The 23,661-nt window shown below is 36.5% G+C and overlaps 1 protein-coding gene across 3 annotated transcripts in view; it reads right to left on the minus strand.

Annotated features, from left to right (window-relative positions):
- LOC105490704 (SET domain bifurcated histone lysine methyltransferase 2) overlaps positions 1 to 23,661 on the minus strand; it is a 54,390-nt gene that overhangs the window by 29,532 nt on the left and 1,197 nt on the right. For all 3 annotated transcript variants that reach the window (XM_024795712.2, XM_024795713.2, XM_011756580.3), the window contains exons 3-7: positions 18,813 to 19,170; positions 10,838 to 10,963; positions 9,919 to 9,984; positions 7,062 to 7,097; positions 3,272 to 3,368 (exon numbers count right to left, since the gene is read on the minus strand). In XM_024795712.2, coding sequence (XP_024651480.2) covers positions 3,272 to 3,368; positions 7,062 to 7,097; positions 9,919 to 9,984; positions 10,838 to 10,963; positions 18,813 to 18,828 — 341 coding nt within the window. In that variant the 5' untranslated portion in view covers positions 18,829 to 19,170. The remainder of the gene's footprint in view (positions 1 to 3,271; positions 3,369 to 7,061; positions 7,098 to 9,918; positions 9,985 to 10,837; positions 10,964 to 18,812; positions 19,171 to 23,661) is intronic.

Genomic DNA, 23,661 nt, shown 5'->3' on the forward strand with positions numbered 1-23,661 from the left:
TACAAAAAAAAAAAAAAAAAAAGTTAAAAATTAGCCAGGTGTGGTGGTATGCACCTGTAGTCCCAGCTACTTGAGAGTCTGAGGTGGAAGGATCGCTTGAGCTTAGGGGGTCAAGGCTACAGTGAGTTGTGACTATGTGCCACTGCAGTCCACCCAGCGAGACAAAGTGAGACCCTGCTGTCTCAAAAAAAAAAAAAAAAAAGAAAAAAGAAAAGAAAGAAAAGAAAAAACCCCACAAAAAACTGAAGCCTGTGTCCTATTAGACCCAAGATTTCATCCTGGGGTTTGCCATTGATAGTTTGTGTAATCTTTTTTGTGAAATAGGGTCTCACTTTGTTACCCAAGCTAGAGCGTGGAGGCGTGATCATGGCTCACTGCAGCCTTGACCTTCCAGACTTAGGTAATACACCTCAGCCTCCCAAGTAGCTGGGACCATAGGCATGTGCCACTACTCCCAGCTAATTTTTGTTATTTTTTTGTAGAGATGGGGTTTTGCCATGTTGCCCGGGCTAGTCTTGAATTTTTGGGCTCAACTGGTCCTCCTGCCTCAGCCTCCCTAAGTGCTGGGATTACTGGTGTGAGCCACCATGCTCAGCCTAATCTTGAGCAGTTTAGCCGGGGCTGAGAATCCCTGGCTTAAGTTATTGACCATTTAGTTTACCAGGCAGCCTATGTGACCACTGGCCTGCTAAGAGGGTTTAAGTACTGAAAGTAAAATAAGCAATAAACTTCTGGCCTGCAGAGGAAATATCAAAGGAATTATTTAAACATAATTCCGGTCAAAAATGAAATGCTTCCTTGGAATTCTTAACAGCAAAGGAAGAAAATCCTAAGCCTAATAAGACATGTACCTTCATCTGAAAGGATCTCAGAAAGCTCAACTCAAAGTTAGATATAATCTCAAAAAAAAAAGCCTCTGAGTGTCAATACAGTACAAGAGAGATGGGAGATTCTTAAGGAAATGAAATTCTGATTATATAATCACAAACAGTCCTAAAGAGATGGGAAAACAGTTAAAGAAACCAACTCAATTTTTCTGGGCAGCTCGGATTTTTACAAGTATACATATAAAAGAAGACAGTTAATTATGAATACGAAACATTGGTATGAACCGGTAAGAAAAGTATCACAAAGCTTAGTAAGAACCGAGGTTTCCAAAAATGCTAATAAAATAACAACAACAACAACAACAACAACAACAACAACAAAAAACAACTAAAGTTATGCTTAGAACAAGAAAATAATCTGTTAGGAGAAAGATAAGGTTAACTGATAACAAAGAGAAGGAAGAGTTTCTCAAGAACAATTCTGCGTTTGTCTTTTCCATCTGTAAGTATGGCTCTCAAGTTGGAAACAACAAAAAAATAAAAACAAACTGAAGTCTGTGACAGTTAAAGAGAGGGTACTAGAACTCAAGTTTATTTAAGCATATAGAAGACTCCACAAATTAAATCTCAAGGTCTGGGGAAAAAAACTTCAAATACGGAAAAATTAAAAATAAAACAGTACTGCCCTGATTTTTTCTGTGACCACTTATCCTCAAGTTCTCACTGCCCTGATTTTTAAAAAGGGAAGGAGGACAGGTTACAGAAAATATAGAAAGGTTAGCTTAACATTGGTCTCTTAAAAATTTCCAGAAAAAGGCATCAAGTGTGTGACTTCTAAATATTTGGAATTTAAAAGGCCAAGACTAGGTGCTGAGTCAACAAGTAGGTGAGAAAAATCAAAATTAACTGAATTTTCTTTTTTGACAAAGTTTTCAATAAGTCTGAATAATGTCTGGCAATGCCACAGAACGCTACGGCAGCGAACCTTGATTTTTCATGACCACCTTGTAAGTGAGAAGTGTAGGTGGGACAACAGTACAAGTAAATTCACAGTTGCTTAAAGAGTTCTTTCTGAAGCATAATAGAAACAGTGTCTAGTAGTGAGCCAACCACAGGTTTTTATCTCTGGTCATGTCCTGGTCAATATTGTTTTTGGTGACCATAATGAATATTAGAAAGCTTATTTATTTGTACAAGATGATAAGCTAAAAGGGACAAAAAATATTCCAAAATTCAAAAAGATTCTGGTAAGCTGGTATAATGAATTTAAACCAAAAAAATGATACTTCACAGGAATAAACCACTCCTGCATTTAAGTTTAAAATATAATGTCTAAATATATAGATAACTGTTTGGTAGAGAGCTTGTTTGGTGGTAATTTGCATGAAAAAGAACTTTATATTTTAGTGATTTAGACTCAGTGAATTTGTTCTTAAAAACTTATGAAATTTTACACTGTATATTCAAAGGTCAGAATTTCTAGGAAAAAAACTGTTTTGTGAGCTACTGAAATGGCCAATTAAGGAGCTAAAGTGTAAACTTAGCTTTAGAGCATTTTAAAATAATTTTATGGGCCTTTTGAGACCCACTCAAACTGCAATGACATCTCTAGTATTTGTAAATCCAAATCATACAAAACAGTGTCTATCTACAACTCTCACAGACACGAAATCAAAAAAAGAATTATATATTGAGGTTTTTTTGGGTCAATTTAATATTGAGCAGAAAGAACAAATGAAATTAGGGTAACAAAGAAGTTTCTTTCTAAAGATACTTTTTTTTGTGTTTTGAAACTATGTTCTTTACTCTAGAGAACTTTCAGAAACTTCTCTGTAATTAGTACTTGAAGGGTTAGGCCCAGGTATTATCTACTAAAAATAAAGACTACATGGCAGAGTATCAGATTCACTCTTCTGCAATTCTCCTTTATGCCAAAGAGTCTTTACTGAATGTAATGATAAAATGAGAAAGGAAAGGTCAGAAAAATTTAGTCTATTCATAAGCTTATGGAATATAGACACAGACCCATAGTCTATACATAAACTTTTTGATACTACTTCAGAGCTGTTATGCATTGTGAAAACTCAACTGATACTGAAAGAAACACTTTGACATTTTTAAATTCTCCGGTATAATCTAAGCACTAAAACAAAAAACAAACAAAACAAAAAAAACACACTACTTGGTAGATTTCAGTGTATTAATAAATTACACAAAGACATCTTAAGCTAAACTTTATAAAAAGACTTAACTAGGAGTATTAAATAACCTATTCAGAGACTCATGAAATTCTATCCTACATAAAATACTAAAATATACAACTTTTAAAGCTTTAATGGGAAAAAATTTTTTTTGTATATCTCATCTATTCTAATGTCAAGTGATTTATAAAGAAGAAATCTGTAGGAGCAAAAGCATTAATAACAAAGAATTTATATACATACAGAAATGTACAGTCTTCTGGAAAGGAGTTTCCATATGATGTAGAGGGAAATGCATTGGATTTGTTTTCCTGTTCCTTCTGAGTCACAGGCATATGTTCTACACAAAAAAATACAAATGTGAGCAACAAATATACCAAGTTAAAAACCATTTGCTGTAAGTATCCAAGTAATATGTTCATTGACTAGAGTCTGCCCATATGGATCCCTAAAATATGCAAACATCTTAAGGTTTCAAGATTGAGGCAAAAGATTAAATGTCAGTATTTTCAAAAATATTAATAAAATAGGATAAAACACTGAGGACAGAAAACATTTCTACTGTAGAAACTCTAGTTTGGCCTGAACTTGATTTGAAGCTTAACCAATCTTTAAGGTGGACATTGAGTATCCCTGCTTCTGCATGCATTTTATAGAGAAATCACATAATTCTTAAAGGCTCTATAAAAGTCAGAAAATGAAAAATTTATGTACCTTTTGTTTTCCTATTGCTCTACAACTACTTTGGCGAGGGGATGAAGCATCTGGGTATCTCTTTTGATCTAGTTTTCACATTTCTTCTTTTTTTTGAGACAGAGTCTCATTCACTCTGTTGCCCAGGGTGGAAGGCAGTGGTGTGATCTTGGCTCACTGCACCCTTCACCTCCTAGGTTCAAATGATTCTCCTGCCTCAGCCTCTCCAGTAGTTGGCATTACAGGCGTGCAAAACCACACCCAGCTAATTTTTGTAGTTTCAGTAGAGACAGGGTTTTATCATGTTGGTCAAGCTGATCTTGAACTCCTGTCCTCAAGTGATCTGCCCACCTGGGCCTCCCAAAGGGCTGGGATTACAGGCATGAGCCACTGTGCCTGGCCCACTATATTTATTTTCTAATAAAAAAATTATAACTTACTTTCCCCCTCAAAAAAAATTTAATAAAAGGATATTGTATTTCAAGGTTGCTCCGTGGCTAACTGAAAAATATCTCTTTAATTTTCCAAGTAAAGAAAGGTTTAAAATCTGATAGCTGAGCCAAGCACAAGGTTCATGCCTGTAATCCCAGCACTTTGGAAGGATGAAATGGGAGGATTACTTGAGGCCAGGAGTTCAAGGGCCCCCTGAGCAACAGAATAAGGCTCTGTCTCTACAAGAAAAAAAAAAAAAAAAAAAAAGTTAGCCAGGCGTGGTTGCGCATGCCCGTAGTTCTAGCTATTTGGGAACTGAGGTGGGAGCACTGCTTAAGCCCAGGAGTTGTAGGCTGCAGTGAGCTATACTTGCACCACTGCACTCCAGCCTGAGCGACAGAGAAAGACCCCATCTCTAAAATAAATGAATAAATAAAAATTTGATAGTTGAAGAGAGCTATGTAAAAATAAAATAAAAATTTAGGACCTTCCAAATTTATTATGCCAAAGGGAAAAGTTAAGCCCTGAAAGATGACTCATGTAACATGATTATTTTTTTCTTTGGTGCATGATCATTGCTTTCTGACTTCTGTGTTGAGATGTTACACATTAACTAGACTCCCTATTCATTTTTTTTTTTTTTAAAGACACAAGGTCTTGCTCTGTCACCCAAGCTGCAGTACATTGATGTGATCATGGGTAACTCCACACCCGACTAATTTTTAAAATTGTTTTGTAGAGGCAGAATCTCACTGTGTTGCCTGGTCTTGAACTCCTGGACTCAAGTGATCCTGCCACCTCAGCCTTCCAAAGTTCTGGGATTACAAGCCTGAGACACCATGCCTAGCTAAGACTCCCTATTCTTTATTCAGACTTAGTCTAAATGATATGGAGAAAGAGACCCTTGTGACCGTTACCTGTTTACAACAGCATGTTGGACAACCCGCTTAGAGTGTAATCAAAAGTAGCCAATCAAATATCTGTATGTTATCCTTTGCACAAAAATGCGGTAATCCTGTTCAACACCTCTGTTTTGCCTATATAAATAATCCTCATTTCTCCCCACACCAGAAGCATTTATCACCATTCTTTGGTATAGCACCAGTCCTCAGATGGCTACCCTTACGCTTTGCACCTGAATAAACTCTCTCAAAATTAGATTCTGGGCTGGGCATGGTGGTTCACACCTGTAATCTCAGCACTTTGGGAGGCTGAGGCGGGCGGATCACCTGAGGTCAGGAGTTCGAGACCAGCCTGGCCAACATGGTGAAACTCTGTCTCCACTAAAAATACAAAAATTAGCCTGGTGTGGTGGCAGGCGCCTGTAATCCCAGCTACTCAGGAGGCTGAGGCAGGAGAATCGCTTGAACCCGGGAGGCGAAGGTTGCAGTGAGCCAAGATTGTGCCACTGCACTCCAGCCTGGAGGACAAGTACAAGACTTCATCTCAAAAAAAAAAAAAAAAAAAAAAAATTAGATTCTGACCCTTTTGATTATTTTAGGTTCACAGCTGTAACTGATTAGAAATCAATTTTACGAATTAAGAGTTTGACTTTTCCTCCAGCTAATTTATTTGCATGAGTTACATAAACCTATATTAACAAATATGAGCAAAATAAATGTATATAAGCATAGTTGGAAATAGGATTTACTCAAAACCATGGAGATTTAGTCATTAGATAAAAGAGGAAAGGTAAATAATTTCTCTCAAGAAAATACTATCCAATCCTTCATATGGAGACAGAGGAAATACTGACAGTTACACATCATCAAGAAAAATAAACATAATTAGCAGTTTGATGACAGCCTGGGGAGTGTAGGTTGGATCCAGGACAGCTTGTTTTGACCTCAACACAAAGTTCTTTTGTTTCTCTCATTCTCAACATTCTTTTTAAAATAAATGCTAGCATGAAACTTTTTTTTTTTTTTTAAAAGACAGGGTCTCACTCTTTTGCCTAGGGTGGAAGGCTGGAATGCAGTAGTGTGATCCCAGCTCACTGCAGATTTGATTTCCTGGGCTCAAGCGATCCTATCGCAGCCTCTTGAGTACCTGGGACCACACATACATATCACCACAGCCAGCTAATTTTTTTTTTTTATTATCTGTAGAGATGAGGTCTCATTGTGTTGCCCAGGTTGGTCTCAAACTCCTGAGCCAAAGTGATCCTCCCACCTCGGCCTCCTAAAGTGCTTGGATCACAGGCCTGAGCCACTGCATCCAGCCCACATGAAACTTTATTACCAAAGGTTTTCAATCCTTACATTTGCCAACAATGTCAATTACATAACTCTCCCCAACTGTTTACTTAAAAACACTTCACCACTAGCAAATAAATATACTCTTATATTGATGCATTTGTTACATCTCAAAGGGACAAACTATATAAAAATACGAAATTATAATATTCAGCATTTCACAAAAACCAACTGACTTTTTGTGGAAAAAAGTTTCTTCAGAATGAAAAGAAATCTTTAGAATTAGTTGTTACCATTTTTCTTGGTAACAAGTGAGGTTAAAAGCCTCTCCCTTGCAAAACTAAATATAATTCGTTAAGGATTGTCCAGATGAGATATAGTAGCATAAAAATTATTTTGAATTGAAGACATCTGAGAATGAACAAATATAGGAAAAGGCTTTCTCTGGAGTTGCCTTATCTGTCTAAAAATAGATCCTCCCAAAAAGGAACTCAATTGTCATAAATCCCCTCCCAGAAGTTTCATCAACCAGGAATGACTTCATCTTATCAGAGAGAACAGAGGCAGTCAGTACTATACTCAGACACTCTTACAAATCTCCCACTTATTCTTGTAGGGCCCATTTATCTTTGAAGTCATGTGTTCTTCCAGAAGTGCTCCTCTGCCCCTCCTTTTCACCTATTAGGGTGGTATAATGTGCTCTCAAATCTCACCAGTGCTTTGGGTATTCACTTCTTTCTGTGATGCTCCTGTGAGGCAGGAAATTAAAGAAAGAAAGAAAAATAAAATTAAAAAGAAAGAGAAATAAGCTTTCCCATTTTAGGACGACTTATCCCAGAGACAGCAACAGGCACAGCCCAGACCCAGAAAAGGTCTTGATAATACTATCTAAGAAGCCAGGACACAAAGAAATGTGCTCTGGGACTCTCCCAGCACTCCCTCAACATAGGGAGGAGAAAAACAAATTTTCCTTTCTCTTATGGTATGAGTGTATAGATTCCTGTTCTCTGTAACTAGTAACTTCAAGTATTCTGTTTTATCTAAACAGTGGAGTGAAGGTCATGAGCTGTCTGAGCAGGCCTGAGTTACAGCCACCTGGGCACCATAGTGAAGGTCATGGAATAAGCTGTGCTAGGCACTAGAGAAAAACCTAGATAACAGACATCTGGGCTGCAGAGCAATGGTCATGTGTAATCCTGAGTCATGAACCTGTCACAAATTGATTAACTATCTTTGTTCTGCCTCTGTATCATTGCTTTCGCGCCACTACGCTTCGTGCCACTGTAAGCTTGTTTCTGGCTAGCCCACCCCCTTGTATATAAAAGTCAACTGCTGTCTTTGTTCTGGGCCCAGTTTTTGTATGTTAAGTCTGCTGGGTCTGAGTGCACTCAATAAAGATCCTCCTGTATTCACCCTAAGATCTCTCTGGTCCTCCTAATTCCCGCATATAAAATTAAAAGTTGGCCAGGCGCAGTAGCTCATGCCGGTAATTCCAGCACTTTGGGAGGCCAAGGCAAGCAGTTTGCCTGAGCTCAGGAGTTCGCAACCAGTCTAGGCAACATGGTGAAACCCTGTCTCTACTAAAACACACAAAAAAATTAGCCAGCTGTGGCGGCAAGAGCCTGTAGTCCCAGCTACTTGGGAGGCTGAGGCAGAAGAATTGCTTGAACCCAGGAGGCGGTGGTTGCAGTGAGCCGAGATACCACCACTGTACTCCAGCCTGGGCGAGAGAGCAAGACTTCGTCTCAAAAAAAAAGAAAAAAAAATTAACACATTTGTTTATGTCTCTTCTCCTGTTAATCTGTCTTTTATCTTTTGTTACAGCCCTTATCCCCCAGCCACTGAGATAAAATTTTTCCTCCCCTACAATTCTGAGGGTTACTGAAGGATACTGTGAAAGGAAGACTGTTTTCTTCAAGAAACTACTCTTCCAAAGCTATGGCTACTGAAATTGAGGATACTTTTGAATACCAAATGGTTTACTTAAAATAGACTGGTGATGCTAGACTATATTTTCTGAGATTTAAAAGCCTTAAGACTCCAAATTATAAAAGACAAAAATCATTAAAATTTATTGACAACATCTAACAGCATTAATATAAACCTAGTAAATATTGTACTTCCTCAAAACTTCAGCAAATGTGTGATAGACTAAGATTTATGGAATGGTGATTGATCCTGTTAAAATGTAACATCATAAGAAATATATATTTGGTTTCTGCCCTGGCTCCTGACGTAATTCCTAAAACCCTTCTAATTTCAAGTGACAGGTGTGAGAGGAGCATCTTCTGTTATAATATTTGTCTTAGTCCCCAGTTCCTGACATAAGAACTTCTGAGACCCTTGGAATCTCCAGTAGGGGTAAGAGCGTCTTTTGTATGCTAATGACTACTGAGAGGTGAGGTGTCCCTAGACAGCTTCAGAATGGGGGCTGGTTGTCAGAAAGACCAAGGCACTTCTGACAAAGGCATGGTTAAAGAGTTGGCACTTTCATCCCTACCCTTTCCACCCCCATATCCAGGGAAGAGAAAGAGGCAGATTAAGCAAATTACCAATGGGCTGATGACTGAATCATGCCTATGTAATGAGACCTCCACAAAACCCCTGAACAACAGGGTTCAGAGAGCTTTCAGACTGGTGAATGCATCCACATACTGGGAGGGTGGTACACCCCAAAACTCCACAGGGACAGAAGCTCCTGTACTCAGGCCCTTCCAGACTTTGCCCTGTGTACCTCTTCACCTGGCTATTCATTTGTATCCTTTACAATACCATTTATAATAAACTGGTAATCGTAAGTGCTTCTGTGAGTTCTATAAGCCATTATAGCAAATCATGGAATCTGAGGAGGGGGTTGTGGGAACCTCTGATTTGTAGCCAAGTCAGTCAGAAGTACAGGAGGCCCAGAGATTGTGACCAGTGTCTGAAGTGGGAGCAAGTTGGTGGGAATGAGCCCTTAATCTGTGGGATCTGTGCTAACTCTGGGTAGCACTAAGTGTCAGAACTGAATTAAATTTTAGAACACAACATCCATTGGCGTCCACAGAATACTGGAGAATTGCACGGCATGGAAAACCCACATTTGGTGTCAGAAGTTTTGAGAGAAGAGAAACAGTTTTTCTTTAGTATATTATCTTTGATCCTTCTAAACTGATTTAGAGCTTGGAAGACTGATGGTCTAAAAGCAATCTAGAAATAAAAGATTTACCCACCATCTTATCTACACAAGAATATATCTTTCAAGTATTGTTCTTCACAGAAAGCGGATATACAGTGATTTAAAGATACAATTCTATTTGCCCTCTTTAAAAGAGAAATTTTTCCCCCCCAAAGAAGACACACATTTGTTAATTCTTTCCCTAGGATGCTTAGTTGGATGTGCATTTACTGTCTCTAGATGGGTAGGACTTTTCATTTAACAGAGGAAACTGTGATTTACGTAACTTAGAAATGTGGATGTTAGATTTTATTTTAAATTATCTTTAATTAGCCCGACCTATTAAAGCTATCCTGCTTCATGGCAAGAAAATATCAGAGAATACTCTACATTGGGAATAGAGATGTACGTACCCTTTACTGATGTTGAACTGTTAATTATAGTTGCTTCATTCACTAGAATCATTGCTTGGATGTATTCTGTTAAAGACAGAAAAATAGCATCACCATTACCTTTATTCATGGTGCCAGCTACTGTGCTGAACAATTTACATATTTTATCTCATTTAATCTTCACTACTCCCTGAGAGGTTAATAGTACTATCTGCATTAGAGACAAAAGAAACTGAGGTTCAGAGGTTAAGCTATTTATTTCAGGACATTCAGCTAGGAAGTAGTACAACTGGATTAGAATCTAGATTTATCTGACTTATGGAGGATTGAGAAGGAATATTAAAATGAAAAACAGTGCCAATTTTTTTGGATAAACACATAATAATAATGTCATAAGAACATCCAGAAAGTATTAAAAATAATCTGGAGAAAAATTTGCTTCAAAACCATATGTCCTGATGGATTGAGGACGATTCCATCTTAAAGTCTTACGTTCTATAACCAACCAGGGTTGACAACAAACAAATAGAAAAAATAAAAACTTGGATGACTAACTAACTGCCTATGTAGAACACAAATTTTGCTTTCAGAAGACTGGCAGAGTGTTCTGTTTAAAGCAGGCAAAATAAAGTTATATGTACTTTTACACATACATATGAAAATACTAGTTGTCTCTGAATGTGGAATAATTTTTCCTTGTTATATTTTTCTGTAAGTGTCAAATGTTATGTTACTTTTGCAACATTCCCCTAAAAAAAAGATAAACAAGAGAAAAAGCAGTTTGAGATAAAAAGAAATTCAGTAGGTATTATTCAAAAGTATATATTCAAATTATATCCACCTACTTTTACAAACAGCAATATTAGAAATAGAATGACACTATACTGCCAGAGAGAAATATTTAGTATTAAACATATTCAAAGTTTTTATTGCTTCATACCTTTATTGGTGGCAGAACCATCTTTGATCTTTTGTTTCAGTGACTGCAGCACATTTTGTACTTGTTCAAAAATGAAGTCCACTTTTCCATCATCTTCTAGCTCCATCCAGAAAGTTTTTGCATCGCCTAAAATTAAAATAAGTGACTAGCCTAAGAGCTAATAGAAAAATACTGTAATTTATCTAAGGAACATGTTATAGAACAATCTACTTGGTTTCTAAATAAGATCAAGACTCATCTGGTCTATCATTTTCCTTGAGGAAAATATTTTAGTAATGTTTCCTTACAAAGAGCTAGAAACAATATGATCTAAGTGTCTCACCCATTTCTGTTAATTTTTAAAATATATATTGAAAACTTTAGTGACACTTTCTTGACTAGAAAACGGAAGAAAGACTTCACTGGAGAGTGGTTGTGAGGTATATGTATAGATTATACATACACTTTTAAAAGTCTTAGGGATATAATCTCCACTGAGTGTGGTTTCAGAATGAGACAACTCAATGGCTGCTGAAATAACTAAATGTCCAACAATATTGCTTTTAAAAAAAGTCTTCTGTACATTTAATTGCATGAAGCAAATTAATGTTTAAAGTTTTACAGAGAAAGTTACATAAATGAGCCAACATTTCTGATGCCCAGTAAGCTAATACTTTGAAATTTTCCTGAAGAAACAATCCTTTCAAACTTGAAAACATAAGAAAAACAATTATAAGTAGGCAAAAGCTAAATCTCACATCATGTTTAAAAGTAACAAAAATACCTAAAATGCTAAGCATAATTCATTTATACAATGTTACAATGTATAAAATTATTTAAAATCAATGAATAGGGCCTTAAGCAAAGGAGAGACATAGTAATAATTACATTTTAGAAAGGTCACTGGAGTAGGCACAGGGAGGATTAATGAGTAGACAGTCCAGATGGCTTACAAAAAATACATTTTCCTTAACACAAGTTAAACCCAGAACTTCCAAGTTTGGCAAAGAAGGGAGAATTTGCATAAGGGGCTTAGGTATCAAAGTCTCAATTTCTGCTGAGAAAGTCACCTTTCCCAAAGGGGACTTTGGCTAATTAGTGCTGCTGCCAACACAGCGGCCTCTGGAGGGGTGTTGTTTTCCTACTAATACTCTGGCCTGATGTATACTACGTAAGACTAAGCTTACTTCTAATTCCCCATAGCACAGCTCAAACAAGATTTCAAGATTTTAAACAAGAGCAATGTGAGAGGACAAAATGGATGAGAACTGGTGCTTAAAAGGCAGGTAGGGGCATGACAACGAAGGCCCTATGTGCCATGCTAGGCAACTTTTATATGGAAAGCTAGCCAAGAGGTATATGGATCTTATGATGTGATTAGTTATGTTTTCCAGAAAGATCACTCAGGTAGCAGTGGGAGAAGTCATGAATGATTTCCACTTTTTGCCTCAGGCAATCATATGGACAATAATGCTATTCAGTAAGGTACGAATAAAGGTAGAGGGACAGGTGAAAAATTCAAGTAGTAAGAGGTTCTCTGAACAAACTGGATGCATAGGCTCTAGAGTAAGATCTGGTTCAGAAATACAAATTGGAGTCATTAACATACAAATACTTGCTGATGCCATAGAGTAGACGTAATTCCATAGGGAGAACATACAGAATAAGAAGGGTCTTATGTAGAACATGAACAATACAAGGAAAAGGAACTATAGAGACTGAGGTGGAAGAGAAACCCAGGAAAGCAGTATCTCAGAAGCCAAGGAAAGAAGAGTGGTGATTAACAACCTAGGCTTTGGAGTTCAAGTGTAGTTGGGTCTGAATACTAGTTCTGACCCACTTATTAACTGTGTGACCACATCTATAAAATGGAAATAAACTGGGCACAGTGTCTCAGGCCTGTAATCCCAGCACTTTAGGAGACTGAGAAAGGAGAATCACTTGAGGCCAAGAGTTCAAGACCAGCATGGGTAACATAGCAAGACCTCATCTCTATAAAAAAATCAGCCAGGTGAGGTGGTACATGCCTGTGGTCCAAGCTACTCAGAAGGCTGAGGCGAGAGGATTGCTTGAGCCCAGGAGTTCTTGGCTGCAGTGAGCAAAAGGGATTAATCTTTCATTGTGGAATTTTAGAGAACAATCAGCTCAATGAGAAAAATATTTTTGTAAAGCAGGGCTTTCTCAGGGTGCCTAAAATCATTAAGTTTTTCACTGATAATTAACAAAAATCACTTTTAGGCAAAATTATTTTTCAAAGCACTTCATAGATTATTGTTACATTTCCCTTCACAGATATGAGTCAATACCCCTTACTAGGGATTTATCTTTATTAGAGGTGGACACTGAGATGTATTTTAAAGTATTTTGAAGTTTTTTGGAAGTATTTAAAAATAGCCTTTGGTAACATTAAAGCATTCTGGAATCACATATAATTCTGTCCTGTTCTGAAAAAAAAGCAGTGATGAAGACAGCAATCAGGACTCAATGAATTTTTTTTTTTTTTTTCATTTAAAATTGTCTCAGAGGCAGGTGTGGTGGCTCATGCCTGTAATCCCAGCGCTTTGGGAGGCTGAGGCAGGCAGATCACTTGAGGCCAGGAGTTTGAGACATGCCCGGCCAACACGGTGACACCCCATCTCTACCAAAAACACAAAAAAGTTAGCTGGGCATAGTGGCATATGCCTGTAGTCCCAGCTACTTGGGAGGATGAGGCATGAGAACTGCTTGAACCTAGGAGGCAGAGGTTGCAGTGGGCTGAGATCGTGCCACTGCACTCCAGCCTGGGTAACAGAGCAAAACTCTCACAAAAAAAAAAAAAAAAAGTCTTAGAAATGCCAATACTAAATTATTCTGGTAGGAAATACTTAAAATGAGTTATTTAAAAAGTAAACAGAGTAAATGCTCAATCTTGGAACTGATTAATAAAAAGGACATTGGTAATACAATTTAAAAAAACAAAGCCAATCAAAGAAAATACTGAATCTGCTTCTACAATAAATGAATGTTAACTAAGCAATTCATATTTATTTGCTCTGGGTTTTAAATAAATATGTTTTTCCTTATGACATCCTTATTATCTCATATTGCTAGGTTTAATTCTCATTAAAATGTCACTTGTTCCTCATGTCTTCCTTCTTGATCAGAGGTAACCAAACTTTCTGATAAATGAAACTAATAGATCCAGTTAACAACTTCTGTGCACAAGGAGACTAAATGAGTATCACAAGAATCATCTGGGTGACTTTGATTTTGACTGTAGACACAGTTACTACAATATAAGCAATTTTAGTTTCTTGCTCCTGATCTTCACTTCTTTGTGCACTGTATGCATGCTCAGCATTATAACCTAGAACCGTAAATATTTCAGTATATTTTATTAGAAGATATTTACAAGGAATACTGGAGCAGGTACTTGAATTGAAGATCAATTCAGGATACTAATATTGCTGGTATTTGCCCCCAGAAATGAAGAATACCATCTGATAACTTCATTATCTGTTCAAACTCTCTTTTTTATTTAGCCAGTTATGACTATTCATTGCAAGACTATAACCATGAGGCAAGAAGTGTAGCAGCCTTGTCATGAAGGAAGCCAAGTAAATGGTATAGTTATAGTACGTCTACCAATCTCACTTTAGACAGTCTTTGTAAACAGACAATGATCATGAATAATACTGATCTGAATCATTTGCTAGACAAGTATTTATGAAATACTTACCAAATACATTACTAATGACCTCAGTACACAGAAACATATATAGTAACAGGCTTTAGGGTATTGGTCTAGAGGAACTCTAAGGTATCTTTGAGCCTGTGATTAGCAAAATGTGGTCTGTGGACCCCTAGGACTACCCAAATTATTTCAGAGAATAAACAAGGACAAACTATTTAAAAAATAGTATTAGGACATTTGCTGTTTTTATTGTATTGACATCATCTGATAGTACAAAGGCACTTGTGAGTAAAATTGCTAGTGTCTCAGCATGAATCAAGGTAGTGGCATCAAACTATCAGTAAGTCATTGTGATCTTCACCACCAATTTCATCTAAGTATATCTTTAATGAAACAACAGAAATGATTACAATCATTTGCATAGCCATTATAGTATAACGGCTGTCTCAAGAAAAAATACTAGTGGGATTGTTTAACTTATAAGCTAAACTACCTGGTTTTTTGTTTTTTGTTTTTAAATGAAAACCATTTTTACTTAAAAGAACCACTGATAAAACTATAGTTTTCCAGACTTGGGGGTCTGGCATATGAGCAAAGTCAGCCTATCACTTGAAGGACAAAACTAACAATATTTGTTGCTAATGATAAAATTCAAGCTACAGGACGAAAATGAGAATTTTGAAAACCCTGTATCTGCCATGGCAAACCTGAAAGTTTCTGAAGAGTTAACCACTTTTAAAATGAGATCAGTAGCAATAATAACAAATGTGATTTTAAAATTATATGATTAAATGTGTCAACATTTGGAAGATCTGCATAATTCCCTGAACCAATATTTTACAAGTAGTCAATACATGATGTAAAATCATATATGGTAAAAGACCTACTCAAAGTGCAAGATAGACCAATGGATTTTAATGTAACAGTGTAAAAAAACTCAATGATACGTCAGATTCCACACTGCAACTAACCTTTAAGGAATGACTACCTGTTAGGTTTCAGAGTCAACAAAGAAAAATATCCACAATTAGATGAAAGGCTATTAAAATACTCTTCCTTCTTCAGCTTCTTGTCTGTGTGAAGCTTGTCTTTTATTCATTTTAACCAAAGGAAGTGTCACAGTAGACTGAATGTAGAAGCAGATATGAGAATCTAACAAGCCAGTTATTAAAGATATTTCTAACAATGTAAGACAATGTTATCCTTCTCACTAATATTTTTGCTTTAGAAAATAGTTTTTATTTATATTTTCAACATGCTGGATTTATTATTTTTTAAAAATGAGACAATATTTTTTGAAACTTTTCAGTTTCAATTTCTATTATAGTAAGTATCAACACATGTTACCCACATAAACAAAAGCTCTTTGGGGTTTTAAATACTCTAAAGAGTATAAAGTCATCCTGAGACCAAAAAAAAATTGAGAACCACTGGCTTAGATCACAGCCTGGTGAAATCAGTACTATGATCTGCATAACAATCCACACATTACAACTATGTTAAAGGCACTCAAACTATTGAGTATGATACTATAATTATAGATGTACGATATTACGCAGTTGTAAAAACCCACAGAATTTTAAAGAGTAAACAATGAACTTTAACGTACACAAATTTTAAAAATAATTTAGGATGTCACAGATCTCAATAAGGAATGCAGACTATGAAGAGAATCTAACTGTATTACAAACATATAAACAACTTCACCAAGGGCTGGGTGGAAAAGGTATTGATCTAAGTAACCTTGGAAATGAGTGGAGTCTGTAAAAATAAAGGCAAAAGTAACTGCACATACTTACTTACTGTACTCTAGTTGATAAAGTATTTTCCCACCTGAGGATGGGTTAAAATTCTTTTTTTTTTTTTTTTAAGATAGTCTTGCTCTGTCACCCAGTCTGGAATACGGTGGCATGATCTCAGCTCACTGCAACGTCTGCCTCCTGGGTTCAAGCAATCGTCATGTTTCAGCCTCTGGAATAGCTCAGATTATACATAGGCGTGTGTCACTTAGTATTACTATTATTTTTTTTTTTTTTAGTAGAGACAGGATTTTGCCATGTTTACCAGGCTGGTCTAACTCCTGGCTTCAGCCTTTCAAAGTGCTGGGATTATAGGCATAAGCCACGGTGCCCAGCCAAGGTATGTATACTGGAACTGAACGATTAAGTAAATGGATGGTGGGTGATGGGAACTAAGTTTTTTACTACTGGAGTGGGAGCATACAGATAAGGAGAGGAGACTAGAATGATTCATGTGGTAACAGAGTTGGAAACATCAGCATAATTTCATGTTTAGCTTAAGGCAGATACAAACAGTTACATATAGAAATATTTATAGCCATGAGCTATGTATATATGTTAGTGTGTGTGTGTGTATATATACATATATATATACACACACTTCCTTGCTCTGCCAGCTGAAAGGGCCTATAAACAAGGTCACTCCAGTAACAATAAACACACCTATCATCTAGATCTTGGTTTCTAATACCTTTTTCCAATAAAAATATCGACAGGTTATTCAAGAAATGGCTGACTCTAAGATGGGCAAGAAATACACAAGATGAATCTAGAGCAATCTTTGAGTGCCAAAAAAAATTAAGGAAGTGCTATAAAACAAAGACAAATAAAAAATACCTACACTGATGAGGGTATATCAAAGGGAAACAAGAGCCAACCGAGCAAGGCATGGTGGTTCACGCCTGTAATTGCAGTGCTTTGGGAGGCTGAGGCGGGTGGATCACTTGAGGTAGGAGTTCGAGACCAGCCTGGCCAATATGGTGAAACCCTGTCTCTACTAAAAATACAAAAATTAGCTGGGCGTGGTGGCACACACCTGTAATCCCAGCTACTCAGGAGGCTGAGGCAAGAGAACGGTTTGAACCCGGGAAGCACAGGTTGCAGTGAGCCAAGATTGGCGCCACTGCACACGAGCCTGGGCAACAGAGTGAGACTTCATCTAAAAAAAAACAACAAAAAAAGAGCCAACTAAAAGAGCTCCCAATAGCCTAACCAGGGACAGTTTGAAAAACAAAATAAATAAAGTAGTACTGACTTGTAACTCAAAGTATAAAATAAATAGCCATGAGTCCATGCTGATATAAATGATTAACTGAATAAATAAATGGGGAAGAAGAGATAGAGATAAATCTCCCCTGCAGAAATATTCCAAATATAATTAATGTAGATATTCCACACTTAAGGAGGGAGGGCAAAAATCCCTACTCCTTAAGTGTGGGCTGCCTATAGTGATTTATTTCTAAAGAGTATAGCAGGGAACAGGAGAAAAAGAGCAACTTTACAGTGGAGAAATTTGAGACCACCACCTACGTTAGCCAGCTCAAGCTCCGTTAATCAAGCTCAATATCAACTCTGAGAAATCATGCTGACAGCACGTTCTCTTGATATGATGTGATGAAAATGACATTTTACCTCTGAGATCACACTCCCCAAAACCCATAACTCCAGTCAAATTATGGAAAAATATCAGACAATAATTCCAACAGAGGGGCATCTTACAAAATATTCAGATACAAAATCCCCAAAAAATCAAAAACAAGAAAAGTCTGACAAACTATCATAGCTAGGAGGAGCCTAAGCAGACACGACAAGTAAATGTAATGTGGTGTCCTGGATGGGATCTTGAAATGGAAAAAGACATTAGGTAAAAACTAAGGTGAATACACTATGGACTTCAGTTAATAATAATGTGCCAATATTGGTTCATTAATTGTAACAAATGTAGCATCCAAATGTAAAATGTTAATCACAGATAAACCTGGGTACTAGGTTACTGAAACTCTGCAATCCTCTCAATTTTTCTGTAACACTAAAAGTATATCTTGCTCACGCCTGTACTCCTAGCACTTTGGGAGGCCAAGGCAGGCGGATCATGAGGTCAGGAGTTCGAGAGCAGCCTGACCAAAATGGTGAAACCCCGTCTCTACTAAAAATAGAAAAAATTAGCTAGGCATGGTGGCATGCACCTGTAATCCCAGCTACTCAGGAGGTGGAGGCAGGAGAATCACTTGATCCTGGGAGGCAGAGGTTGCAGTGAGCCGAGATTGCGCCACTGCACTACAGGCTGGGTGACAGAGCGAGACTCCATCTCAAAAAAAAAAGAAGAAAAAAAAGGTTTTCAAAAAACAGTCAATTTTTTTCACATTTAATGATAAAGACAGTCAAAATTGGTGGCTATATGAGAATAAACCCTTAATTCCCTCTAATTTAGAAAAGTTCCTTGCAATGCAAAACCTTGACAATTCCACATCAGCTTACGTTGTCTATATACTTTTAAAGAGTAACAATGTGTTCTTCAACCTACCATTTTTTTCTCCCATTTCTTGATGTCGTTTATAAATATAAAATGCTTCAAAATTAGGTTTATCAAATCACTTTGATTGGAGAGTATCACTGGAATCCAACTGTGGTCTCTATGAAATTTGCAGTCCTCAGACAGAATACATCATTATACCATTCTAAACCTGATATCCTTTGGTACTTGAATTTTCAAATAGAAATTGTGGCTGAAGAAACTTTCAGAAATGAGTGACAGTCCAACCAAAAGACAAGTCCATGAATCTTCATCCCGTGAATATCTGTAGTAGTATCAGATCATTAACATTATCTTTGTAAAAATAAAAAACAACTCCATCTTTTGGTCCACAAATGGATGAAACATTCTGTAAGGAAAACAATAAAAAACAGTGCATATTTGTAAAGGACTGTATATATATAAGGAAATAAGATATTGCTATAACAGCTTGATCTTCTAAAACAGCATGAACCATTACAAAAAACATGTTATCTGGAAAAAATATGTAAAGTATCGAAATTAGAAATATTAGAGAAGGCCCACCCAATCCTATCACCCATATTTAATATATTTGTTAGTATTTACATTACTGACAATTAAACTATCTCCATTTTGTAAGTCTTTTATAAAAACTTTTAAAAAGGGGATAATACTAACTACCTCACAGGTTGTTCTGAGGACAAGACTTAATTACATAGAATAGTGACTGACATATGAAAGATTCAAGGAATACTGGCAATTATTGTTATTATTTCAGAATGTAGTGTTAAAACAAAATTTGGATTGCAGTATATATAATTTTTTATAATCTTTCATTAAAAACATTTCCTGCATTTCCTTCATCATTAATATTTTAATACGACTGGCTGTACAACATACTTTGGTCAATAACCCATACATTATAGTACATTAAATATTTTAATAATTACATTTTAATAAAATACTGATTAGTAATATAAACCTCTATATTCCATTATTTAGATTGTTTTCCTTTATAGATTAATTTTTAGTATAATAAATAATGATAAAATAGATATACTTTATACCTATCTCTGGCAATTTCCCTAGGATACCATATCTAGACATAGAATAACAGGTCAAAAATAGATCAACAATTTAAATTCTCAAGATGTTAGCCAAGATACAATAAATTCTTCCGCCACTTCTACACCAAACCATGGAAATATTAGGAGATTTAAAAAATATATATATAGCCATGCTGAAAACAAAAAGGGAACTCTCTAAGGGCCAAGTCTGTGAGGCCTTTCTGGGGAAAGGAAACAGATGGGAAGCTATAGAGATGATGGCAACCACAATCACAGCAGCAAAACTATGGGCAGGAATCCTCTCAGAGGAGATGAATGCACAACTAAGAGTCCTCAAACATCTGAAGAAGGCTACACTATGAAAGAGACTGAGCTAAAGAAGGAAATCTCATCCACGAAATAACATACAATTTTGAAAAAAAGTCAATTAGATATCTTGGATATAAAAACAGTTGTTGAAATAAACTCAATAGATGACTGAACGACAGAACAGACTCACATAAAGAGCCAGTTAATAAGCTGGAAGACTGATTTGAGTAATTCACCAAGAACCCAGAGCAAAGAAACAAGAGGAGGCACAAAACTGAGAGAGGAGGCAATAATGACCAAGAATTTCTCAGAACTGGAAAACACATAAGCAAACTGAATCCACTGAGTACCAACCAGGATAAAATTCTTAATACACATCGCTAGACAAACTGTGACTAACTTCAGAATATCAAAACCACAAAGTCTTAGATGTTTCCAGAAAAATGTAGACTATCTAAAAGGAAGGTATATCAGACTAGTAATGAGATTTCTCATCAGAAATGTCAGATGCAAAATGTTAAAGAAAAGTCAGTATGAACTCAGAACTCTATATCCAGCCAAGCTATCTTTCCATACTAAAGATGAAAAAAGAGACATTTACAGACATTCAAAGAGTCACTCAGAGACTGTGAAAGAAATAAGTATCTGATGAGGAAAAATGAACCTACAAGAAAGCACTGAGGTATAAGCAGCAATAGTGAGCAAATAAACGAGTAAAACACATTAATGTTAAACATAAACTGAATTTAATAACAAAACAAAAATTCTTAAAGATATAATGAGAGACTATATTCTTTTTTGGAGGAGAGATGGAAGGGATTGTTTCAAGATGACAGAAAGCAAAGCAGAAGCATGCTAAATTCTTTTTACAGGGGCCATATCGATACTGACTAAATGTACACTTTGTTAGGAAAACATAAATTTAAGAACTGTGTTGAAATGTAAAGTTAATCTACTAAAAAAAAAAACTGAACAAAGAAAACTTGGGGCTAACCTCAGTTAAAAATAAAAGTGATTCCAGTGCTTTGGGAGGCCGAGGTGGGCAGGTCACCTGAGGTCAAGAGTTTGAGATCAGCCTGGCCAACATGGCAAAATCCCATCTCTACTAAAAATACAAAAATTAGCAGGGTGTGGTGATGCGCACCTGTAATCTGGGCTACTTGGGAGGCTGAGGGAGGAAAAGTGCTTGAACCCGGGAGGTGGAGGTTGCAGTGAGCCAAAATCACGCCACTGTACTCCAGCCTGGGTGACAGAGCAAGACTGTGTCTCAAAAAACAAGTGGAAAAATAAGGTATAAAAGATACAAAGAGAAGCATATTAAATAATGACAAGAATAAGGTCAAAATATGTCAGTAATCACAATAAAGGTGAATTACCTATTAAAGGACAGACTCTCAGATTGGATGGCAAGCAAAACCTAGATATGATATTTTAAAATAAGAGACCCACTTAAGTTACACAAAATGTCACAGCAAGGCTGAAAATGAAGAGACTGGAAAAAGACATATCTGCAACTATAAGAAGAAACATTCATATTAAATAAGAGTTGAATATCATATTTTCAAAATCAATGTTGACAGAACAATTCACTGTAAGATTTAATATTCATGAACCTTTATGTACAAATAACATCACTCTGAAATATATAGAGCAAAATTTAAATAAAAGGAAAATGCACATATCCACAATTTGATAAGAAAGTAACAAATCAAGAAACTGACAGATAAAGTGGGCAAAAAATCAGGGTATAAAGGATTTAAATGACAATTAACAAGCTTAATCCAAAAAATGTATAGAACCCTGCACCCAACAGAAAATACTTCTTGTGGGAGGAAACTGTAGACAAACTTAACTCTCATAAACTATCTGTGGAACGTGTAATTTAGTACAGGTATTTTGGAGGAAATTTAGCAAGACCTATTAAAACTAAAAATGCTCACAGCTTAAAACCAAGCAATTCCACTTTTACGTATAATATCCTTAACAAATAGTACATGTGCACAAGAAAACACAAAGATTTTCCTTGCAGCATTGTTGTATGGCAAAAAACTGGAAACCTAATGTTCTCAAGAGAATGGCAATAAAATGTGCTATACAGCACACATCAAACAAAATAGGATTTAACAAAAAGACCAGTAAAAGAGACAAAGAGAAATATTTTATATTAACAGATCAATTGAGTCATACACTATGCAGCAGCTAAAAGAAACGATCCACAAATAACATAATGACCTATAAATAACATGTACAGACTGCAAAACCAATGTCAAGAAATAAAGCTACAGAATGATGTAGTATGGTATTTTTCCACTAAAAAAATACAAACGTATATATTCACCTATATAGAATATGTAACAGTATTAAAAGGTGTAAGTATTAAAAAACACTTGACAGCTCTGTACCAAAGTCTCCAGCAGGAGTAGGGAGGGAGAGGAGTGAGGGAACATTCCTTCTACAAAACTTTCAAAGAACAGAGAATTTTTATTATATAGGAACTTCCAAGCAGGAAAAATACGGGAAGCCACTCAACTGTTTCTACGAGATAAATATAACCTTGACACGCAAGAAAAAACTCAAGGTCAAAATCTGGATTGTGCTCTTTATCTACAAGGTATCAATTTTGTAATAAAAGTGTACTTAATTTTTAAAAATTAAGTATATATAAATGTTCAAAAAGGAATTGTTCATTTTAAAGCTTTTTATAGCATATTGTCAAACTCTCTTCCAGAAAGGTTCTACCAATTTATACTTCCACTTAAGCACATTCAGTAATAGTTTTATTTTACTTTTTTTTTAGACATGAGGTCTCATTATATTGCCCAGGTTGGTCCTGAATTCTGGACTCAAGCGATCTGCCCCGCCGGCCTCCCAAAGTGATGGGATTACAGATGTGAGCCACCGTGCATGGCCATAGCTTTGTTTTTTTTGAGACGGAGTCTCGCTCTGTCACCCAGGCTGGGGTGCAGTGACGTGATCTCAGCTCAATGCAGCCTCCGCCTCCCGGGTTCAATCGATTCTCCTGCCTCAGCCTCCCGAGTAGCTGGGATTACACGGGCCCGCCACCACACGCCTGGCTAATTTTTGTATTTTTAGTAGAGACGGGGTTTCACCATGTTGGCCAGGCTGGTCTTGAACTCCTGACCTGAGGTGATCCGCCCGCCTCAACCTCCCAAAGTGTGGGGATTACAGGCCTGAGCAACCGCGCCGGCCCGTATCTTTGTTTTTAAGCAGCTCTCAGCAGCGTTCACACCTGAAAATTTGAAAACAACTGAACGTGCAAAAGTGAAACATGTTTCCTGGAGAAAATCTGCAAAATACGATAAAGTATGAAAGAGAAAATTTAAACACCATCCCATCATCCAGAGACAACTGGTGTTAATATTTCAGAGAGTAAATGGGCTTAAAAAACTTTTTTCCCCTTCTTTTTCATTTTGGCATAATAACTAAGCCAGTCTGCTTTGCTTCAATGTATGGTCCCTCTTCGTTTCTAAAAATAGGCCTTA

The sequence above is a fragment of the Macaca nemestrina genome, chromosome 16 (assembly GCF_043159975.1).
Source record: "Macaca nemestrina isolate mMacNem1 chromosome 16, mMacNem.hap1, whole genome shotgun sequence".
Classification (NCBI taxonomy): Eukaryota; Metazoa; Chordata; class Mammalia; order Primates; family Cercopithecidae; genus Macaca; species Macaca nemestrina.